The sequence below is a fragment of the Trichosurus vulpecula genome, chromosome 1 (genome assembly GCF_011100635.1).
Source record: "Trichosurus vulpecula isolate mTriVul1 chromosome 1, mTriVul1.pri, whole genome shotgun sequence".
Lineage (NCBI taxonomy): Eukaryota > Metazoa > Chordata > Mammalia > Diprotodontia > Phalangeridae > Trichosurus > Trichosurus vulpecula.
The window spans coordinates 362,245,961-362,268,624 of record NC_050573.1 but is presented as its reverse complement, the minus strand read 5'-3'; the positions used below and the strand labels follow the sequence as shown (position 1 = coordinate 362,268,624).

Here is a 22,664-nt window from a genome sequence, read left to right as displayed (position 1 = left end):
TCTATAAGCATTTAATTAGAACTAACATTAGTAAAAGCAATGAGAGATCTTTTCCCAACAATTTATGAGTAGATACTACTTGGGGGGGGTTGGGGGGGGGGGAAAGAAGACGACCACAATGATGACGACGACAATGACAACAGCGGCTAACATTCATAGAGCACACTAGGGTTTGCACAGGATTTGATCCTGTTATTTTCACAAATTTTACAGATATGCAAAATGCAGTTGAGGTTAAATGATTGACCTGGGTCAGTCCACTAGGGAGGCAGGATTTGAACTCAGCTCTTCCTGATGCTAAGCTCAACATTCTACCAAATTCTCCATCAAACTGCCTACACGAACAGAGCACTTCAAGATGTAAAGTGTCATCGAAACAGACTATTTTCATTTTTTTGTTTTTCTTTCTCCCATTTGTTCTAATTCTTCTATACAACATGACTAATGTGAAAATATGTTTAATAGGAATGTATATGTGAGCCTATATCAGACTGCAGGCCGTCTTGGGGAGGGGGAGGAGAGGGAGGGGGAGAAAATTTAAAACTTATGGAAGTGACTGTGTTGAAAACTAAAAATTAATTAACTTATTAAAAAAAAATATAAAGTGTCCCAAAAGGCTTAGTGTGGTTTTAAGCTATTAGAGCTTAAAGACAGTTGAACAAAAGAGTTCATGTGCCCAAGGGCACGAAGAAAAGTAATTTTATGGTCATCTAACCCTGCTGTGACTAATTAAAAGTATAAACAAGAAAAACTCCTATAAAAATAGTAAAGGCTTATATGCCAATAAACTTTTATAGAGTATGAAGAAATATTAAAGAATGTGATGAGGTTTCTTACAACCAAGATAACAGTTATCTTGCTACTCATGTGAAGTTGGGGGACAGCTGACAACAGGAAAATGCTGAAAAATATGGTTCAGGATATAGAAATGAAAGAGGTTAAAGACTCACAGACTATTCAAGCATTGTACCTGTATATTTTGAATATGATCAGGGAGCAACATTGCAAAAAATGAAATTAACTATTTTAAAATACAGGAAAAATGGTTACAGATACAAAAGTCACACCTCATTTTTGGCTAGTTAGAAGAAAGGTATAAATTAACAAAAAATTAGAAGAGTAAAGCTGAGATGAGATACCAGCAGCAAATAGCACTAACGTCTATGTTGCTGTGTTCATCTTTTGTTTTCGAAGAGGACCATGACATCAGGAAAAGGGTGACATGACTTGCAGATGACTTTGATTTGAGTGAGGGAGGGCTGTGCAGGGTCACCAGCCTCACTTTCTCCTCCAGAGCCATCTGGGTCCAGTGGCCGGATATCTATCAGGATGACTGGAGATGACCCAGGATGCAATGGGAGACCCTGGTCCTTTTAGGCTAAAACTTTTTCAGGTACTCACTTAGCATGAGTTAACTCCCATTCAGTGAATAGGCCTCTTTAAGAAGTGAGTCAGGGGGCGGCCCCTTTAATTAAAGAAAAAGAAAAAAGAGGAAGGAGGGAAGGAACGAAGGGAGGAAGGAAGGTAGGAAGCAAGGGAGGGAGGGAAGGGGTCTATCCAGTAAACCCCAAGTTAACTGGGGAGCTTCTGGCCATCTAAATTTACCTCCCTTTGGAGAGGAGGAGAGGTTGAGCTGAGTTACCTGTGAACAGTCTGAGCTGCCTAACATCTATGTAGTACTACAGTGCTAAGCACTTTAAAAATCATTATCTCATCTGATGCTTGCAACAACCCTGTGAGGTATATGCTATTATTATTCTTCCCATTTCACAGATGAGGATACGGAGGTAAACAGAGGTTAAATGATTTGCCAAGGGTCACACAACTAGTAAGTGTGCAAGGTCAGATTTGAACTCAAGGTCTGCTAACTCCAGTCTCAGCACTCTATTGAGCCACCTAAATGAGGTCACAATTGAAGAGATTTTGCAAGTCTAAGTGATGCAAAAGAACCACCAAAACAAGGTTAAAATAACCCAGAAATCACCTCAGCCAGCAAACACTTACATCCTTGCCACTTTAGAGACACGGAAGTTACAAGACAACATTCCCTTAGTACAAGTTTACTTTCAAAACATACAAAGGAAGAAAACATTGGAAGATTATGGCAGTACTACTTCATAGCATTATTCTTGTACTCACTGACAGTGGAACACTGGGGCACTGGCACATTAGTACATGATAATGATACTTAGAAAATTAAACTGGAAAGAGAGGCTTGTACCTAACATGTCTGAGGATGTAGGTACTAGAGGCAACATAATTTTGAAGTCATTCAAGGATCACGTAATAGATAAGAAGCAGGTTCCAAAGAAGAGAAAAATGAAGACTAATCCAACAAGCATTTATTAAGCACTTACTATGTGCAACATACTAGACCAGGTGCTGGAATATAAAGACAAATGAAATAGTGACTATCTTCAAGGAGCTTTTATTTGCACTTGTAAATCAATATGAAACAATTTAGCCAGTTATGGCTGGAAGCACTAACGAAAAGGGGGAATTGGGAAAATCTTCTTGTAGGGCACATCACTTGAGTTCAGCCTTAGAGAGAGCTAGGGATTCCAAGAGATAAAAGTGAAGAAGGAGAATATTCCAGACAACGATCATAAACTGTACTAAGGTATATGTTAGGCAATGGAATGCCAGGTACAGGGAATGGCAAGTAAGTTAGTTTGGCTGGAAGGGAGGGTGTGTAAAATAAATCTGGAAAGATAGTAAAAGCAATGACTTAGATCCCCTCTCTATACATTTCCTCCTCCCCAAAAACAGAACAGAAAAAAAAACCAACCAAACAAAAAAAACCCAGCACCTCTGGACTCATAGAAACGGTATGATTTTAGGGGAGGCCTGACCTCAAGAAGGTCACTTCTTTTTCTGTCTTGCTACCTTAACCAGGAAGATACTTAAATATGCTCACAATAAAGCTTTTGTCTAGATTTCCCCAAATGTGTGTAACTGGTTCTTTTTTACTTAGGACTGTACGTCAGAAGAAGATGAGATGAACAGTCACATCCCGTTGAAGGATACTGAGGCAACTATTTGCTCTCCTGAGAATGACAGAGGAGGATGCTGTCTTCCTGGGGCATATCTCCAAGACATGACAGAGAACCTCTTGTGATTTCTCACACCAGATATACTGAAGCTTTTAAAGGCATAGGTAGTATTATCATCACTGCTAACAACAGAAGGTAAGGACCACAAAGGAGATGAGCACATTTAGAAAGCAAATAGCTGGCTTACAACTGGTACCAGTATTGAAGTATATGCAAAATAATTATATAAATTTAATTACAAAGTGCTCCTTAAAGAAACAAAGAGCAACTTAAATAGGAGATTCAGTGTTCATTGTTAGGCCATGCTAATATAATAAACACGACAGTACTATCAAAGTTAATTTATGATTCTAGCAATAAATAATTTAGACAAATTCATTGGGGAAAACAAAGGATCTATAATATGAAGACAAATAATGAAAAGAGGTAGGCATGAAGGAAGACTAGCAAGTCCAGACCTCAAAACTATATTATGAAGAAACAGTCACCAAAATCATTTGGTATTGGTTTAAAAATAAACAGGTGGACCAATGGAACAGATTAGACAAAGGAAAATCAGAAACAGTGCAACTCAATCAATCAGAAATATTTATTCAGCACCTACTATGTGCCAGGGGCTGTGCTAAGTTCTGGAGATACAGAAAGAGGCAAAAGATAATCCCTAACTTTAAGGAGTTTAAAATATGATGAGGGAGTCAATGTGCAAACAAATACAGACAAAATAAGCTATATACTGGATAAATAGGAAATGATTAACAGGGGCAGGACACTGGAATTAAGAAGAAATAGGGAAGACTTCCTATAGAAGGTGGGATTTTAAATACGACTTAAAGGAATCCAGGGAGAGAATCCCAGGCATTGGGGACACCCAGAGAGAATGCCGAGATGGAGTACCTTGCTTATGAACAGTCAAAAGACCAGTGCTAGTGGCTATATTTCAGGGAAAAAGGTAAAAGACTGAAAACGTAAAAGGGGGTTAGGTTATAAAGGGCTTTGAATATCGAACAAGGCATTTTGCATGTGTTTTAGGAAAATCAATTCAGTGGGTGAATGGAGGACGGATTGCAGTGGGGAGAGGCTTGAGGCAGGCTGACTCACCATCAGGCTATTCCAAAAATCCAGGTGTGAGGTGATGAGAAGCGGCACCAGAATGGTGGCAGTGTTGGGGAGAGAAGGCGGCGGTGTATTCAGGAGATGTTGTAAAAGTGAAATCAACAGGCTTTGGCAACAGCTTGGATACGGAAAATGAAAGATAGTGAGAAATCCAAAAGGACTCCTAGGTTTTAAGCCTGAGGGACTGGAGGATGGTGTTGCCCTCCACAGAAATAGGGAAAGTAGGAGGGGGTAAGGATTTAGGGGGCAAGATAGTGAGTTCTGTTCTGAACATCCAGTTTGAGATGTCTGAAAGGTAGCTAGAGATGAGGGATTGGAGGTCAGAAGAAAGAGCAAAATGGGTAGATTTGAGAGTCATCAGCAGAGTGATAGTAATTAAATCCATGGGAGCTGATGAGATCAGCAAATTAAATAGAACAGAGGGAGAAGAGAAGGGGGCCCAGGACAGAATCTTAAGGGACAACTATGGATAGAGAGTATGATCTGGAGAATAATTCAGCAAAGGAGGAAGACAAAGAATGGTCAGATAGGCATAATGAAAACGAGGAAAGAGAGTGGTGTCCTAAAAACCTAGAGAAAAGAGAGTATTAAGGAGGAGAGAGTGATCAATAGTGTCACAGACTGCAGAGAGGTTAAGGAGAATGAAGTCTGAAAAAGGCCACCTTCATCTGAACTGGTCAAAAGCAGAAAAACATACAGAGTTGAGCACAGAAATAAAATTCACTTAACAGAAAAATGGGAAGGAAAGGGAAGAAGTAATTTGAGGGAGGATAGATTAAGAGAGGGACTAGTCCTAAGCAAAACAAACTCTAACTAAGGAAACACAAAATATTTATAGTACTTTGAAATGGTAAAGAATGGGAATCTGAAGGGATGTACAAAAATTATGGAATGAACAAACCACGGCATATAAATGTGATAGAATCATTTTGTGCTGATCTTTTATCAGTGTAATGACCAACTATGACTCTAGAGCAGGGCTGTCCAAACTTAGGTTTTTATTGAAACAATAGATGTTATATTTTGATTTGTCATTTTAGCGACAGTTCTGCGGTAGCTCGGCTTTGTTTACTAAAGCATTTATGTAAATTTATATGCTTGTAGGTGGGCTGCATAAATTGCAGCACACAGCCTGTCACATTTTGGACAGCCCTGCTCTAGAGGATTAATTATGAAACATGCTACCCACCTCATAATAGAGAGGTGAAGGATTCAGAATGTAGAATAAGACAAATTTTTTTTTGGACACAGCCTATGTGGAAATTTGTTTTGAGAAAGTGGATTTTGGCTGATTAAAATACGTGAAATATATGTTTTTAAAACCCACATATGATCTTTTGCATCAAGCCAAAGAATACTGCAAGGTATTATCAATGAAATTCACAGCTGCTGGCAACCCATAATGGAAAATTCATTTGCATGGGCAGCCCTTTATGTTAACTTGTCAAATAGTACCTATATCTTGGACAGGTTCTATGGGATAAGTAATGAGCTTGATGCAGAACTGTAATAAAAAAGAACAGGCTGGACAGCATTTAGTAAACTGTATAGTATTTTTCCTTGATCCTAATCTGTCTATGCTTTCTGATGCAAATCTTTTCAACACTACTACTCTCCAAGTGATGGCTATGAATGAGACACTAAAATCTCCAATGAATCAATACTGTAAATAATCCAATAGCAATGAGGTTACATGATAGGTTTGAGTAGCAGCATATCACCAATGAAGCCAATGCCATCTAATTCTACTGTATTTTACTAATAAGGAAATTGAGGACTAGAGAGGTTGAGTGAATTGCTCAAGATCACAAAGTAGTTAGCAGAACAGCTGGGATATGAACATGGGTTATCTGGCTTCAAATCTGGCACTCTTTGTAATGAACTGCACACTGCACAAAAGACATTATCAAGGATGCAGGAACTAAATAAATGTTCATTGAATTGAACATATGATTGTGAAAAGTAACATGGACCAATCATATAGCAAAAGCAAGGACTAAAAAACTACCTTTGGAGATATACTGATACCTACAAAATGATAAAAGACTTAGAGGAATGCCTTTATCATTGTAGTTAAAGTCTTTATGGAGTCTTTATGGGAGGCTGCACGTGGACAAAGAGCACACAGAACAAGAAGGCATAGGTGAATGGCAATCTGACCTAGTGGAGAGAGTGGTCATGCTAATGAGATTCCAAATTCTACACTCTATTCTGTGTTCAATCCAACATGAAAACAAGTTTTGATGAAAATACGAAACAAAATACTGATGAATAGGAAATTCTAAACAAGTTTTACAACTGCCTATATTTATATTTTTTTATTAAAATTTCATGTGTCTCATATGTATTTTATAACTAAATTTATAAGAGCAAAATTATATCTAAAAGAACTTAGAATGAAAATATTTATTGACCTTTAACAGTACCAAACATATCAAAGAGAAATGTAATCATGCCAAATAACATCCAAATGAAATTTTGGGGTAGCTCTCTCAGAGAATAAATATATTTTCTTAATATAAATGTTTTATCAAAGTAATAACTTTTATATTTAAGGCTTTATGAAGGTTTTAAAAACAAATGAGTAGCTTCTATCAACGAAAATGAAGTATCTTAACTAATCACTTCAAAAGAGACTAATAATACATTTATTTATCTGTATTTGTAGTTAACTGGTTATTAAAATTAACTACCCATTTACTATAAGTTTTGAAGAAGATTGACAAATAAGAGATGACTTACCCTAAAGGAAATTTCTAAATTTTCTCCTCCCCAAATATCCATTCCAGCATCGTATGTCCCAATTTCTTGAAAGTAATGTCTGTCTATTGAAAAAAGGCCTCCTGCCATTGTGGGTGTCCTGAAAATTAATCACATTTTTAAACTTTAAGATCAGTTTTTGGCTTTAAAGCTATAAGTTTGTAAATTTAAATATAATTGACCTTGAAATTATAGTTAAATCCTAATTACTAGATGGTCCAAATATATTTTCACTTTTATCCCAAATCAGATTCTTATAAAACCTGAGTTGGGCCAGTATTAATAGCAACTGGTAATGATCTAGTATTTTAAAGTTTGCAAAACTTTTTACATAAATAACCTGAGTTGACCTTAGCAACCATCCTGTGGAGTAAGAATTATAGTTATCTTTATCCACAATTTACAGATGAAGAAACTGAAGCTCTAACAAGTTAAGTGACTTGTCCATGGTCACCCCGTCAGTAAGAACTGGAGGCAAAATTCCTAACTCAAATCTAGTGCTGTTTCCACCACACCATGATGCTTTTGAGAACTCCCTACTACTCCAACTGGCTTTTATTGGGAAGATCCAGCCCTACATTGGTACAAAAATTAATAAGGACTCAGTAGATCTGCTGCTATACAACTGTATTTTAAATGCATGGTTAATAACAGTTGCGTGATGCATCATCTCCAGCTTCAAAAAATATTGCCTTTCAAATTCAAGGGTTGATAAGTGAAGACATATTGTAGGAAGAGTACAATAACAGAAATAATAACAAAATAAGTGAAGATAAAAATTAATGAGACATTTTTATTTGAATTGAAATACTTTTAAAAAATCTAAGTATTTTTCTAATACAATAATTTTTTTGGCCTATAGATATAATTCTTGTCAATATAATCTCTGTCAAATAAAGCATCTTAAGGAAATGAGCAATATTTAGATATAGAAGGTCATACCATTTAGATAGGACTTAGGAAAGACTATGTAGTCTGACCTACTTTAATCTAAAAATGGAGAAAATGTCAGACCAACATGGTATCTGAATATAACTACTCCCACTTATCTAGATAATGTGTGCTACTCATCTGCACCAAGACCAAAGACCTACTCCCTATATCAAAGTTTGTGCAGCCTCAAGGCTATATTTGGCCCTCTAGGTCCCCAAAAGCAGCTCTTTGCTCGAATCCAAACTTCACAGAACAAATCCAGCCTCAAGACCACAGGTTTTCCACCCCTGATAAGCTATCTTTTGTGTGACAGACTGTTTCTAATGTTAATTATTCAAAACTGTTTCTTTTTTAAAATAAATTTTAATTCAATTTTATTTTAATTTTCATTTCCAAATTCTTTCCCTTCTTCTACCCTGACCCCACCTGCTGGGAAGGCAAGAACTACAATATCCATTATATGTTTGGAGACATGCAAAACACATTTTCACATTAGTCATGCTCTGGAAAAAAAGAGATAAAGTGAGAGAGAAAATATATAGTTCAATATTACTCTTAAGTCAAGCAGTTCTCTATCTGTAGGTAGGTAGTATTTTTCATCATAAATCCTTTGTCGTTGTGGTGGATCATTGTTTTGGTCAGAGTAGTTAAATCTTTCACAGTAGATTATCATTATAACCTACTGTTACTATGTAAATTGTTCTCCTGGTTCTGCTCACTTCATTTTGCATCAGTTCACATTATGTCTTCCCATGTATTTCTGAAACTATCCCCTTTGTCATTTCTTATAGCGTAACAGTATTTCATCATAATCATATACCACGATTTGTTCAGCCATTCTCCAATTGATGATGTCCCCTCAACATCTGATCTTTGCCACCACAAAAAGGGCTAATATAAAAATTTTTGTACATACGGTCCTTCTTTTTCTTTGATCTCTGTGGGATACAGACTTAGCAGACATATTGCTGGTCGAAGAGTACGCAAGGTTTTATAGCTTTGGGGGCATAGTTTCAAATCGTTCTCCACAGTAGTTTCTATCAATCCACAACTCCACCAACAGTGCACTCGTGTACCTATTTTCGCAGTCCTCTCCAGCATTTTTCTTTTCTGTCATGTTAGACAATCTGATGGGTATGAGGTGGTTCCTCATAGCTGTTTTAATTTACATTTTTCTAATTTTTAGTGATTTAAAGCATTTCTCCACACGATTATTGATAACTTCAATTTCTTCCTCTGAAAACTGTGTTCATAGTCCTCAATCAATTATGCGGTGGCCTTTATTCTTATAAATTTGGCTTAGTTCCCCATATATTTGAGAAACTAGACCTTCATCAGAGAAACTTGCTGTAGAACTGTGTTCTCAGTTTCCTAATTGTCTTCCAATTTTGTTTTGTTGCTTGGTTTTGTTTGTACAAAAACTTTTTTATTTTATGTAATCGAGGGGGTGGAGCCAAGATGGCAGCTGGAAAGCAGGGACTTGCCTAAAGCTCCCCCAAGACCCTCCAAATACCTATAAAAAATGGCTCTGAACAAACTCTAGAACTGCAGAACCCACGAAATAGCAGAGGGAAGCAGGCCTCCAGTTCAGGACAGCCTGGATGGTCACTGGGTAAGGCCTATCGCATGGACTTGGGAGCAGAGCAGAGCCCAGCATGGGCCGTGCCTGGACCAACCAGACTGGGAGACAGGTGGAACAGGCCCTAGTGCCCAGAATCAGTGAGCTGTGGCATTTACCAGACTTCTCAACCCACAAACACCAAAGATAACAGAGAAGGTTAGTGGTAAAAGCTGCAGGGACAGAGTGAAAGGAGTTTGTGATTTGCCCACTGACCACCGGCAGTGGAGGTGGTGCAGCTCTCAGGCTGCTTACAGAGCTACACTTGCAGTTACTTCCAGCCCCAGGCCCACCTGGTGGGAGGAATTAAGTGGAGGATCGGAGGAGGAGAGCACAGTCTGCTTAGATTTGAGCAGTCCGGGTTGGCTGTTCTCAGAGGAGGAGGAGCTCTGGTGTGGCAGAGCTTGCTGTGTAGAAATGTTTCTGAAAACAACACCGCAGCCCCTCCAGCTTGGGACAAAGTACTCTCTACTCTACAAGCAGTCATACCCCAATGAAAAGCTCAAGGGTCAAGTAGTTGGCTGGGAACATGGCCAGGCAGTGAAAACAGACTCAGATTCAGACTCAGACTTTGGAATCTTTCTTTGGTGACAAAGAAGACAAAAACATACAGCCTAAAGAAGACAACAAAGTCAAAGAGCCTACATCAAAAGCCTCCAAGAAAAACATGAACTGGGCTCAGACCATGGAAGAGCTCAAAAAGGATTTGGAAAAGCAAGTTGGAGAAGTAGAGGAAAAATTGGGAAGAGAAATGAGAAGGATGCGAGAAAACCATGAAAAACAAGTCAATGACTTGCTAAAGGAGACCCCAAAAAATACTGAAGAAAATAACACCTTAAAAAATAGACTAACTCAAATGGCAAAAGAGATCCAAAAAGCTAATGAGGACAAGAATGCCTTGAAAGGCAGAATTAGCCAAATGGAAAAGGAGGTCCAAAAGACCACTGAAGAAAATACCACCTTAAAAATTTGACTGCAGCAAGTGGAAGCCAGTGACTTTATGAGAAATCAAGAGATTATAAAACAGAACCAAAGGAATGAAAAAATGGAAGACAATGCCAAATATCTCATTGGAAAAACCACTGACCTGGAAAGTACATCCAGGAGAGATAATTCAAAAATTATTGGACTACCTGAAAGCCATGATCAAAAAAAGAGCCTAGATATCATCTTTCAAGAAATTAGCAAGGAGTACTGCCCTGATATTCTAGAGCCAGAGGGTAAAATAGAAATTGAAAGAATCCACCAATCGCTTCCTTAAAAAGATCTCAAAAAGAAAACTCCTAGGAATATTGTTGCCAAATTCTAGAGCTCCCAGATCAAGGAGAGAATACTGCAAGCAGCCAGAAAGAAACAATTTGAACATTGTGGAAACATAATCAAGATAACACAAGATCTAGCAGCTTCTACATTAAGGGATCGAAGAGCTTGGAATATGATATTTCGCAGGTCAATGGAGCTAGGTTTAAAACCAAGAATCACCTACCCAGCAAAACTGAGTATCATGCTCCAAGGCAAAATATAGACTTTCAATGAAACAGAGGACTTTCAAGCTTTCTCAGTGAAAAGACCAGAGCTGAAAAGAAAATTTGACTTTCAAACACAAGAATCAAGAGAAGCATGAAAAAGTAAACAAGAAAATCATAAGGGACTTACTAAAGTTGAACTGTTTTGTTTACATTCCTACATGGAAAGATGATGTGTATAATTCATAAGACCTCAGTATTGGGGTAGCTGAAGGGAATATATGTATACATACATACATACATACATACATATATATATATATATACATACACACACACACACACACACACACACACACACACACACACACACATGTCCGTAGAGAGAGAGAGAGAGAGAAAGAGAGAGAGAGGGAGGGCACAGGGTGAATTGAATATGAAGGGATGATATTTAAAAAAATGAAATCAAATTAAGGGATGAGAGAGGAATATACTGAGAGAGGGAGAAAGGGAGAGATATTATGGGGTAAATTATCTCACATAAAAGTGGCAAAAAAAGCAGTTCTGCTGGAAGGGAAGAGGGGGCAGGTGAGGGAAAATGAGTGAATCTTGCTCTCATCATATTTGATCTGAGGAGGAAATAACATACACACTCCACTGGGTATCCTACCCCACAGGAAAGAAGGAGGAAGGAGATAAAAAAGGGGGGATGATAGAAAGGAGGGCAGATAGGGGGAGGAGGTAATAAAAAGCAAACACTTTTGAAAAGGGACAGGGTCAAGGGAGAAAACTGAATAAAGGTGGATAGGATAGGATGGAGGGAAATATAGTTAGTCTTTCACAACATGAGTATTGTGGAAGGGTTTTGCATAATGATACATATGTGGCCTATGTTGAATTGCTTGCCTTCTTAAGGAGTGTAGGTGGGGAGGGAAGAGGGGAGAGAATTTGGAACTCAAAGTTTTAAAAGCAGATGCTCAAAAAATAGTTTTTACACGCAACTAGGAAATAAGATATACAGGCAAGTGGGCACAGAAATCTATCTTGCCCTACAAGAAAGGGAAAAGGGGATGGGGGATGCTAATGGGGTGACAGAAGGGAGGGCTCACTGGGGAAAGGGGCAATCAGAATATATGCCATCTTGGAGTAGGGGGGAGGGTAGAAATGGGGAGAAAACTCTTGTGGAAATCAATGCTGAAAACGAAAAACATTAAATAAATAAATAATTGAAAAAACAAAACCAAAAAAAATTTAAAAAAATTTGATGTAATCAAAATTATCCATTTCATCTTCTATGAACTCTATCTCTTGTTTGGTTATGAACTCTTCCCCTATCTATAAATCTGACAAGTAATTTCTTCCATGTTCCTCTAATTTGCTTATGATATCACCCTTCATTGCAAAATCAGGTACTCATTTTGAGATTATTTTGACATACAGTATGAGATGTTGGTCTATGTTGTTGCTGTTTGTCCTTCGTTCCTGAAGAGGACCACAACATCAAGAAGATGATGCCATGATTTGCAAGTGAATTGTATTTAAATGAGGGAGGCCTGTGCAAGGTCAGCAGCCTCACTTTCTCCTCCAGAACCATCTGGGTCCAGTAGCAAAATATAGATCAGGATGCCTGGAGATGGTCTCTGATCTATACTTAATTTCTTTCTTTCTTTCTTTTTTTTTTTTTTGCCTTTTGGCAGGGCAATTGGGGTTAAGTGACTTGCCCAAGGTCACACAGCTAGTACAAGTGTCAAGTGTCTGAGGCCGGATTTGAACTCAGGTCCTCCTGACTCCAGGTCTGGTGCTCTACTCACTGCGCCACCTAGCTGCCCCTCTATACTTAATTTCTGCCAGAGTACTGTCTAGTTTTCTCAGTAGTTTTTGTCAAATAGTGAGTTCTTGCTCCATTAGCTGAGATCTCTGGATTTAACACTAGATTACTATACTCATTTGCTTTTGTATATTGTGTACCTAATCTCTTCTATTAATCAGCCACTCTTTCTTATCCAGTGCCAAATTGTCTTGATGATTAGTTTTGTAGTATAGTTTGAATTCTGGTACTGCTAGGCCTAGTTCCTTCACATGGTACATGGAGTCTGGAAGGTAGCATTGTTGGGAGTGAGGTACAAAACTGAAGTATGGCAAGAGTGTAACTGAAGAAATTTTATAGCTCTATTGTAAGCCAATGAGGGAGAAGCCAAGATGCATGATTCCTTCCTCGATGGTTATCACTGCACCTATTAGAATGGTAATAAATGCAGCTGTGGATATCTATGAGGTAGTAAATTCTCAGGAAAGATAAAGTCATTTAAGTGTGGAACAAATTGCCTTAGGATAACTGCCCTTTTCCTCTACTGGATGTCCCCAATTTCTAGTACCTCACTCCTTTCTTACTAGGTATCCTGATTTGCAGGATTGTTAGATCTCCCTTCCTGGCTTTTCTTATGTCTCTCAGTTTCTCTCCCTGTTCTCTTCTTCCTCTATTCTATCCCTGCAGTCCTTCTACCATTCCAGTAGAATCCATGGCAAGTTGTCTTGGGACTCCAAAAGAAAAATAAAAGTTTTACAATGTATTTTAAAAGCACAGACATAAGAAAAAAAGATTTTAAAATATTTTAAAAACTTTGAAAACTCCCCCAAGAAACTATACCAATTTGGAATTTGGATATAGAAAATATAATACAAATTGCTGAAACCTGGAGCATTTGCTTTGGATTTTTTCCTTTTTTCTTTTAAATGTTCCTTCATTTTAAAAAAAAAGGAATATTTTTAGTATTTATCTTTTAAAAATAACTGGACTGAAGCCAAAATAAAATGAAGAAAGATCTGAGTTCTATTAGGGAAAACAGCATTACAAAGGAAAAACTGACATTTGTGGGAGCATATTTCAAGGACCCCCATAAAAAGGGAAATGCTTCAATGCTATATAAACCTTAATGTCATTCATTGCTTTTGGAGAGGAAAAAAAATCACATGAATGCAGAGAGAACATTACAGGAGACAGTTCCGTATGAATAATATTACATTAGAAGACTCAGACTCCTAAGTTGGACTATAAGTTTAAAATTAGTTTTCATAGAGATTTGATAGGGAATTGTGGGGAACTTAGTGGGCCTAAGCCTCAGACATGCTAAGGAACACTCTGCGTGGAGACCTGAAACTCCAAGTCATCAGAAAAATTATTTTAGGTTAGTTGGCAGCCACTGTATGCGAATCAAACACTTTATTTGGATGGTCAAGCACTAGCCTTTAAAATGCTACATAATTATCAGCTATTAATGGAGAGGGTAACATATGGGGAACCAACCAGTGAAGAACAGCTGGTTCAAAAATGAAGAACTAAATATTCCCAAAGCCTTTTTGGGAATGAGTAAAGTATCTATAGTGATCGAAATGATCCAGTGACATAATGGGAAAAAAGTCAACTCTTTTATTTTGGGGAATCTCTTGAAATTTAACACCTGATTAGATATTTTGAGTTTAGATACCTCTTCATCCATGTTTCCTATCTATTATACTATTAATTTATACTATTAAGAGTTGAAAGGCAAAATTAATTTCTTCAAAGGAACAGAAAGAACAACGGAAAAGTACTGAATCCTACTCAGTGTAATATCTGAAAGAGTAAAGGTAATTAATTGATTAGAGCTGGAGGCTTAAAGGGGTGGAGAGGGCTCAGGACTCAAATCCCAATTTCAGGATGCTTCATCAGATTTACTTGCCTATTTCAAGAGTCTGGAGGAATAAGGCAATGAAACCAAGCAACAAGAAATAGAGAAATTCCATTCAGAATAACTACAGACATAACTATAGGTATAAAATATCTGGAATTCTATCTAAATCAAAACAAACCCAGGAAATATGTGAATCCAACTCTTTGCAGAAATACCAACCTAAATAACTTGAGAAACATTAATTGTTCATGGGTAGGTTAAGCTAATATAATAAAAATGACAATACTACCTAAAGTAATTTACTTATTTGGCATTATACCAACCAAACTACCAAAGGATTATTTTTTAAGTAAAAGTAGAAAAAAATAATGAAATTCTTATGGAGGAAACAAAGGATCAAGAATCTCAAAAGTAATTATAAAAAAAAGTACTATCAGTACCAGAAATCAAATTCTACAAAAAAGTAATAATCGTTAAAGCAATTTGGTACTGGTTTTAAAAAAAAAAAGGTTGATCAGGTGAACAGATTAGGTACATAACACAAAGAAGCAAATAAACCAGGCAGCATACTGTCTGATAGTCCATGGAGTAAGACTCACTGTTTGACAAAAATTGCTGGAAACTGAACTGAATCACAATATTAATAAGCAGTGGTTGGATCCTGAAAGCTGGGTACTTTATAATATGGGAAAAAGAGAAATGAGTTGTCCATTGTTCCCTCCATCCCACCCCCTTTCAGGGAAGATTGCTGGCTTGCAACAAAATTGCGAAAATAATTACATATGTCCTTAGTACTTTCCCAGGGGTTTTTTTTCTGTCTTTTCCTGATTTTTCACTCTCTGCCATATCCTTTCCTGATAAAGCCTTCCAATATTATACTTTTACTATGGTAATATGGGAGTGGTTAAATAGGACAGGATGTGCCTAACCCTTTTTAACATGTAAAAATTTAGTTTATAAAGCCTGAACACTTATATATTTAAAAAACATTAAAGAGATCATCACTCAAAAAAAATTGGATGTAATTTATTCTTTGTAAACTACCAACATGCTGGTAGTTTTAACACTAATTCATACCAAGGTGGCAATGGCTAACTGCTATTTAAACTTCCTAAAAGTATAAGCATCTCTAAAAAATCTTGTTTATTAACCTAACTTATCTCTAATTGGCAAACTTCAAGTAATGTAAAAAAAATTAAGTGAAAATTTCAAGTAGAAGGGAGAAAGATAATTAGGGGTAAGTGAACAAGCAGGCAGGGAGGCAGGCTGACTCTTCCCAAGGTCTAGCTTCTGTGAGCTATTGCTTCTTTTTAAGCATTTCCCCTTTATCTGTTTCTGAACTGATAAATTCTTTCCTGGCAACAGTCCCATCAGTAAGGGGAAGAGACAGGGCAGCCACATATAAGCACAAATTATTTGTAAGCCCAGGGTTTTCAATCATGAATTGCTAGTACCATAATAGAAAAGATTTCTGGTGAAAATTTTAATATTCTGTCAAAATTTGTATTACAACAAGATACAAGTATATTAAAGTAAAAGAACCTCTCCATCCTAGTGTTCAAATCCCCTGATACCACGTCAACAGGTATTCAAAAAAAAGTTTAAATTTTTCCACTCTATGTTTCTCTTAAAAGTTTTCATGTAAAACCTTAATCTTTCAAAAACTGATTTTTAATTAGAAAGAAGTATAAAATTGAGCCAAAATTTTAATGTATATATTTAATTTGTGTCTCTTTTTATAAATAATATTTTACCTATAAATCATATCATATATTTTCTCAAGTACCTTCTGATTCATATTGAACTTGGATTAGGAAGCTTCTACAGCTATTGTCACACATGATCACCATTTGGGCCTACCCCTAGAAAGAATGGTTGTACAACAATATAAAAAAAAATCACAAATTTATTTTTTTTTAAATTTAATTTATTTATTTAACATATTTGGTTTTCAGCACTGATTTTCACAACAGTTTGAATTACAAATTTTCTCCCCATTTCTACCCTCCCCCCCACTCCAAGATGGCTTATATTCTGGTTGCCTTGTTCCCCAGTCAGCCCTCCCCTCTATCACCCCCCCTCCCCTCTCATCCCCTTTTCCCTTCCTTTCTTGTAGGGCAAGATAAATTTCTATGCCCCATTGCCTGTGTATCTTATTTTTTAGTTGCATGGAAAAACTTTTTTTTGTTTTTGAACATCTGATTTTAAAACTTTGAGTTCCAAATTCTCTCCCCTCTTCCCTTCCCACCCACCCTCCCTAAGAAGTCGAGCAATTCAACCTAGGCCACACATGTATCTTTATGTATAACCCTTCCACAATACTCATGTTGTGAAAGGCTAACTACATTTTGCTCCTTCCCAAACCATCCCGCTTTATTGAATTTTCTCCCTTAACCCTGTCCCCTTTCCAAAGTGTTTGTTTTGATTACCTCCACCCCCATCTGCCCTCCCCTCCATCATCCCCCCCTTTTATTTTTTTTTATCTTCCTCCCTCTTCTTTCCTGTGGGGTAAGATACCCAACTGAGTATGTATGGTATTCCCCCTCAGGCCAAATCTGATGAAAGCAAGGTTCACTCATTCCCCCCTCACCTGCCCTCTCCCCTCCTCCCACAGACCTGCTTCCTCTTGCCAGCTTTATGCAAGATAATCCACCCCATTCTATCTCTCCCTCTCTCCCTCTCTCACTACGTTGCTCTCTCATCCCTTAATTTCATTTTATTTCTTTTAGATATCTTCCCTTCATCTTCAACTCACCCTGTGTCTGCTCTCTCTCTTTTACATATATATATATACATACACATATATACATACACATACATATAAGCACACATATATATAAAAAAACACACACATATATATACACATACATACATATACACATAGATACATACATACACATTCACCTATATATATATACATAAACATATATATGTGTGTGTGTGTGTGTGTGTGTGTGTGTGTGTGTGTGTGTGTGTATATATATATATATATGTGCATATTCCCTTCAACTGCACTAATACTGAGGTCTCATGAATCATACACATCATCTTTCCATGTAGGAATGTAAACAAAACAGTTCAACTTTAGTAAGTCCCTTGCAATTTCCGTTTCTTGATTACCTTTTCATGCTTCCCTTGATTCTTGTGTTTGAAAGTCAAATTTTCTATTCAGTTCTGGTCTTTTCACTGAGAAAGCTTGAAAGTCCTCTATTTTATCGAAAATCCATATTTTGCCTTGGAGCATGATACTCAGTTTTGCTGGGTAGGTGATTCTAGGTTTTAATCTTAGCTCCATTGACCTCTGGAATATCGCATTCCAAGCCCTTCGATCTCTTAATGTAGAAGCTGCCAGATCTTGGATTATTCTGATTGGGTTGCCACAATACTCAAATTGTTTCTTTCTGGCTGCTTGCAGTATTTTCTCCTTGATCTGGGAGCTCTGGAATTTGGCAACAATATTCCTAGGAGATTTCTTTTTGGGATCTATTTGAGGAGGTGATCAATGGATTCTTTCAATTTCTATTTTGCCCTCTGGCTCTAGAATATCAGGGCAGTTCTCCTTGATAATTTCTTGAAAGATGGTATCTAGGCTCTTTTTTTGATCATGGCTTTCAGGTAGTCCAATAATTTTTAAATTATCTCTCCTGGATCTATTTTCCAGGTCAGTGGTTTTTCCAAGGAGATATTTTACATTGTCTTCCATTTTTTCATTCCTTTGGTTCTGTTTTATAATATCCTGATTTCTCATAAAGTCACTAGCTTCCACTTGCTCCAATCTAATTTTTAAAGTAGTATTTTCTTCAGTGGTCTTTTGGACCTCCTTTTCCATTTGGCTAATTCTGCCTTTCAAGGCATTCTTCTCCTCACTGGCTTTTTGGAGCTCTTTTGCCATTTGAGTTAGTCTGTTTTTTAAGGTGGTGTTTTGTTCAGTGTATTTTTCAGTATTTTTTTGGGTCTCCTTTAGCAAGTCATTGACTTGTTTTTCATGGTTTTCTCATATCCTTCTCATTTCTCTTCCCAATTTTTCCTCTACTTCTCTAACTTGCTTTTCCAAATCCTTTTTGAGTTCTTCTATGGCCTGGGGCCAGTTCATGTTTTTCTTGGAGGCTTTGGTTGTAGGCTCTATGACTTTGTTGTCTTCTTTAGGCTGTATGTTTTGGTCTTCTTTGTCACCAAAGAAAGAATCCAAAGTCTGAGACTGAAGAATCTGGGCGCGTTTTTGCTCCCTGGCCATATTTCCAACCAACTAACTTGACCCTTGAGTTTTTCAGTGGGGTATGACTGCTTGTAGACTAACGAGTTCTATGTTCTACGTTTGGGGGGAAGGTGACAGCTCTGTCAGAGCCACACTCTTCCTTCCCCAAGGACCCCCAGTCCAGACTGGGCTTAGATCTTCAGCAGGCTGTGCACCCCTGCTCTGATCCGCCACTTAATTCCTCCCACCAGGTGGGCCTGGAGCCAGAAGTAACAACAGCTGTAGCTGCCCCACCTCCGCTGCCCCCGGGGCTGGAAGCCGAACCACGAACTCCTTCCACTCCCGCAGCTTTTCCCACTAACCTTCTCCTCAGTCTTTGGTGTTTGTGGGTTGAGAAGTCTCGTAACTGCCGCAGCTCACTGAATCAGGGCGCTAGGGCCCCCTCCGCCTGGCTTCTGGTCTGGATGGTCCACGCCGCTCAGGCTGGGCTCTGCTCCACTCCATTCCCAGCTCCCAGCTCCGTGTGGAACAGACCTCACCCAGAGACCATCCAGGCTGTCCTGGGCTGGAGCCCTGCTTCCCTCTGCTGTTCTGTGGGTTCTGCCGTTCTAGAATTGGTTCAGAGCCATTTTTTATAGGTTTTTGGAGGGACTCGGGTACTGAGCTCACTCTAGTCCCTGCTTACCAGCCGCCATCTTGGCTCCGCCAGGAAAGGTCAAATCACAAATTTATTAATGTGGCTGTATTGGTATTATATTAAAGAAAACACAACACAAGTGAAGAAATGCAAATTCATCTTGAAAAACTTAAACTCCACCTTTGCTGAACAAAGGAGAAGAATTGCTTCAGATGTATGTCGAGATGGCTTTGGAGTGGAATAAGAAGATGGTGCAGTTTCTAGGGCAGAGAGGATAGAGTAGATGTTAAGAAAGAAGTGGGAAAAAAGCACCAGTCATAACTATTGATTCCTTTCAGCTTAAGATTTGTTTTCATGAACAGGAAGAAGAAAAGAAGAAAAATACCATACAGTAGAAAGTAATCTATCAGATGGTACACTTGGAAGACCACAGGAAAAAGAAAGGATTCCATCCAATGAGGCAATTGTAGGTAAGGAGGATTTTGTTATCCTGTTTAGTTCCCAGGATCCATGGCCATAACAATCTTTAGTTCCCAAGTATTAGATAATATTTACCAGGCTCATGACTTGTAAAGAGTCCTACTGTGACTGCACGGTGAAATATGGGGGTGACATAATGTGATTTTTACTACGCTTGCGCTGAATGATGATATTGCTAAAGTTAACCTGTGAGGCTACTGCTGACAATACATGCCCTCTTTGTCCGTTGCCCTATAAATTAAGTGGACACTGATCAGTAAGTGGGGATTTGGGTTTTGGGTAACACATAGAGGAATGCATGTACCTGCCTCAACTGGCCCTCACTAACGCTTGGGGGATTTAGGGGAGTGCACAAGTTGGAATGCTGCACCTGTCTCGACTGACCCCATCAAGATGTAGGGGTAGCTGTCCCCTCCCCCCTTGCCCACCCCTGAGAGAAGGGTAATCAGGGGAATCCTGTAGGAGTTGGTGCTCCCATTATTAGGAACCCCTTGAGAAGAATAGACTAGAATAAAGTAAGCTTATTTAACTCCTTATTATGACTACGTTCCTGTCTTCCTATATCCCTGAATCAAGAGTGAACCTGTGCTAGAACACCTGCTAGAAGCCCTCCTGTGTTTCCTATGTATCTCCTGTCTAACAACTGGCATAGTCAGTGTTTACCTGTGAAAAAGTAATAAAACAATAAAGTCCAAGAACTGGGGAAATATTTTAAAAGAAAAATACTTTTGTTTTAGGATTAATTTCTAAAAACCCTCAAAAAACTCTGCCTTAGGGGTTGAGGTACAAAAATATATCTTTCTTGTGGGAGCAGTTCCAGGAGGAAGCAAAGAAAGAAAAATAGGAAAAGAAAACTTAAATGAGAGTGTTTTATTAACCAAATGAAAAAATGAGCAGAAAGAAGATTTGGACCTCTGTGGTCAAGAAGCCCAAGGTAGCATACTAAATAAGGGTTATTACCTAGAGGATGAGTTGAACTTTGGCCTAAAAGAGAAACAAAACACTCCATACATGGCTGACCGGGAAAAAGGAGAAAGGGACATCTACTTTCCCTTCCTCAGAAGTTCTAGTTCCCACCAGGTTGGTTAAGTTTCAAGAATAGGATGATGGAGAAAAAATTTAGATGGATATATATGGGGGTTGGTGTTCTTAATTATTACAGGGGCCAGGAGCAATATGCCTTTTCCTAATTAGATCATCTACTCAAAGAATAATGAGGTCATGTAATGCTTAACAACATTTAACTTTATGAGTTATTAAAACAAATCAGTAAGCAATAAGTCAATGTAAACAAACTGGTTTAAATTTCATATTAAACTTCACAGCAGAATCCAAGCTATTATTTTCATAGACTGACACAATTAAGGCACGGTTTTACTTAAGCAAAAAATGATTACTTTTCACAACAGAATAAACACAACTCTGATTTATTAATTTGCAAATCATTCATTTCCATTATAGATATAAACTCTTAGGATGATTAAGGGAGAACATGGGGTAGGGGAGGGGAAAGGGAGAGAACCAACCAGACAGGTGTACACACTTGAACCCTGGCTTAAGATGTAGTAAATATCAGGGAGGTAGTATTGCATTATGGATAGAGCACTAAGCTAAGATTTAAAGTCCAGCAGCCTGGGTTTGAGTCCCACCTCGAGTACTTATTAACTGTGTGACCATATTTTAAGTCTTCTAATCTCTCAACAGACTCAATTTTATCATCCATAAGCTGGGGATAATATCACTGACACTACCTAGGCTCTACAAACCTCAAATTCATGAGGAAGCAAAAGAATCCAAAGGTATTTTCAACAAAAATTTTCAAATGTTCAGGAACTCATATTTTTTCTATGAAATTTTTATGTCGTATTTATAAAACAGAAGGGAAAAAATGCTTCCTCTAAAAAAAACTGATAGAAATTTTTTTTAACATACCTGAGATTTTACTGCTAAAGGGTGAGAAGATTCTGTCAACTAATACAGATCAGTACCCACTTTGTAACTTTGCAACTCAGAGAATTGTTTGGACACTGAGAGGGTCACATAACCAGTAGGTGGCAGAGGTAGAATTTGAACTCAGGTCTTACTGACTCTAAGGCCAGCTCTCTATCCACCTCTTCATAAAAAATATAAATCCTAAAAATAAGCTTTAAAATCTCAGAGTTTTACTTTCTTAATGTTAACCTTTTTAGCACTATTTGTGAAACATTTTAGTCTCCTGAAAGCAACATGTAAGGGAAAATTTTTTTTTAACAACATAAACATTTATTTCACTATACCTGACAGGAAGTGTTCTATCACCTTTCCTTCTGTCCATTTCTCTCTGGGGAACAGGATACCACCGGAAATTCAACTTCCAATTGAATCCACCATATGTCATATCGGAGCCTGCCATGTACTCAAAAGTATCATCACTGATAACATCAATAATAGGACACACAACTGTTCTCCTAAAGAAACATATCAAAACCAATTAGTGTGATACCTGTAGTAAGAAAATGAATCACACCCTATAAAAAATTATTTACTTCATTTATATATAAAAAGTCTCCTGTGCACAAAGAGCATTTACTAAGTTATGACAGGAACCTGTCATTTGAGAGAATAATCAACGTAGCATGATTATGGGCGAGAAGACGCTTGATCTTATCCTCTAAACTGTTGATTCACTGTGGTCAAATCAATTTTTTGATGTCTGGGTTTGAAGTCACAAAAGTACTGCTTGTTATTCAGTTATTCAG

General features: G+C 37.8%; 1 protein-coding gene across 1 annotated transcript in view; it reads right to left on the bottom strand.

The window, feature by feature from the left end:
• GALNT1 (polypeptide N-acetylgalactosaminyltransferase 1) overlaps positions 1 to 22,664 on the bottom strand; it is a 179,074-nt gene that overhangs the window by 28,297 nt on the left and 128,113 nt on the right. Inside the window, exons 6-7 of the mRNA XM_036765028.1 lie at positions 22,203 to 22,373; positions 6,909 to 7,026 (exon numbers count right to left, since the gene is read on the bottom strand). Coding sequence (XP_036620923.1) covers positions 6,909 to 7,026; positions 22,203 to 22,373 — 289 coding nt within the window. The remainder of the gene's footprint in view (positions 1 to 6,908; positions 7,027 to 22,202; positions 22,374 to 22,664) is intronic.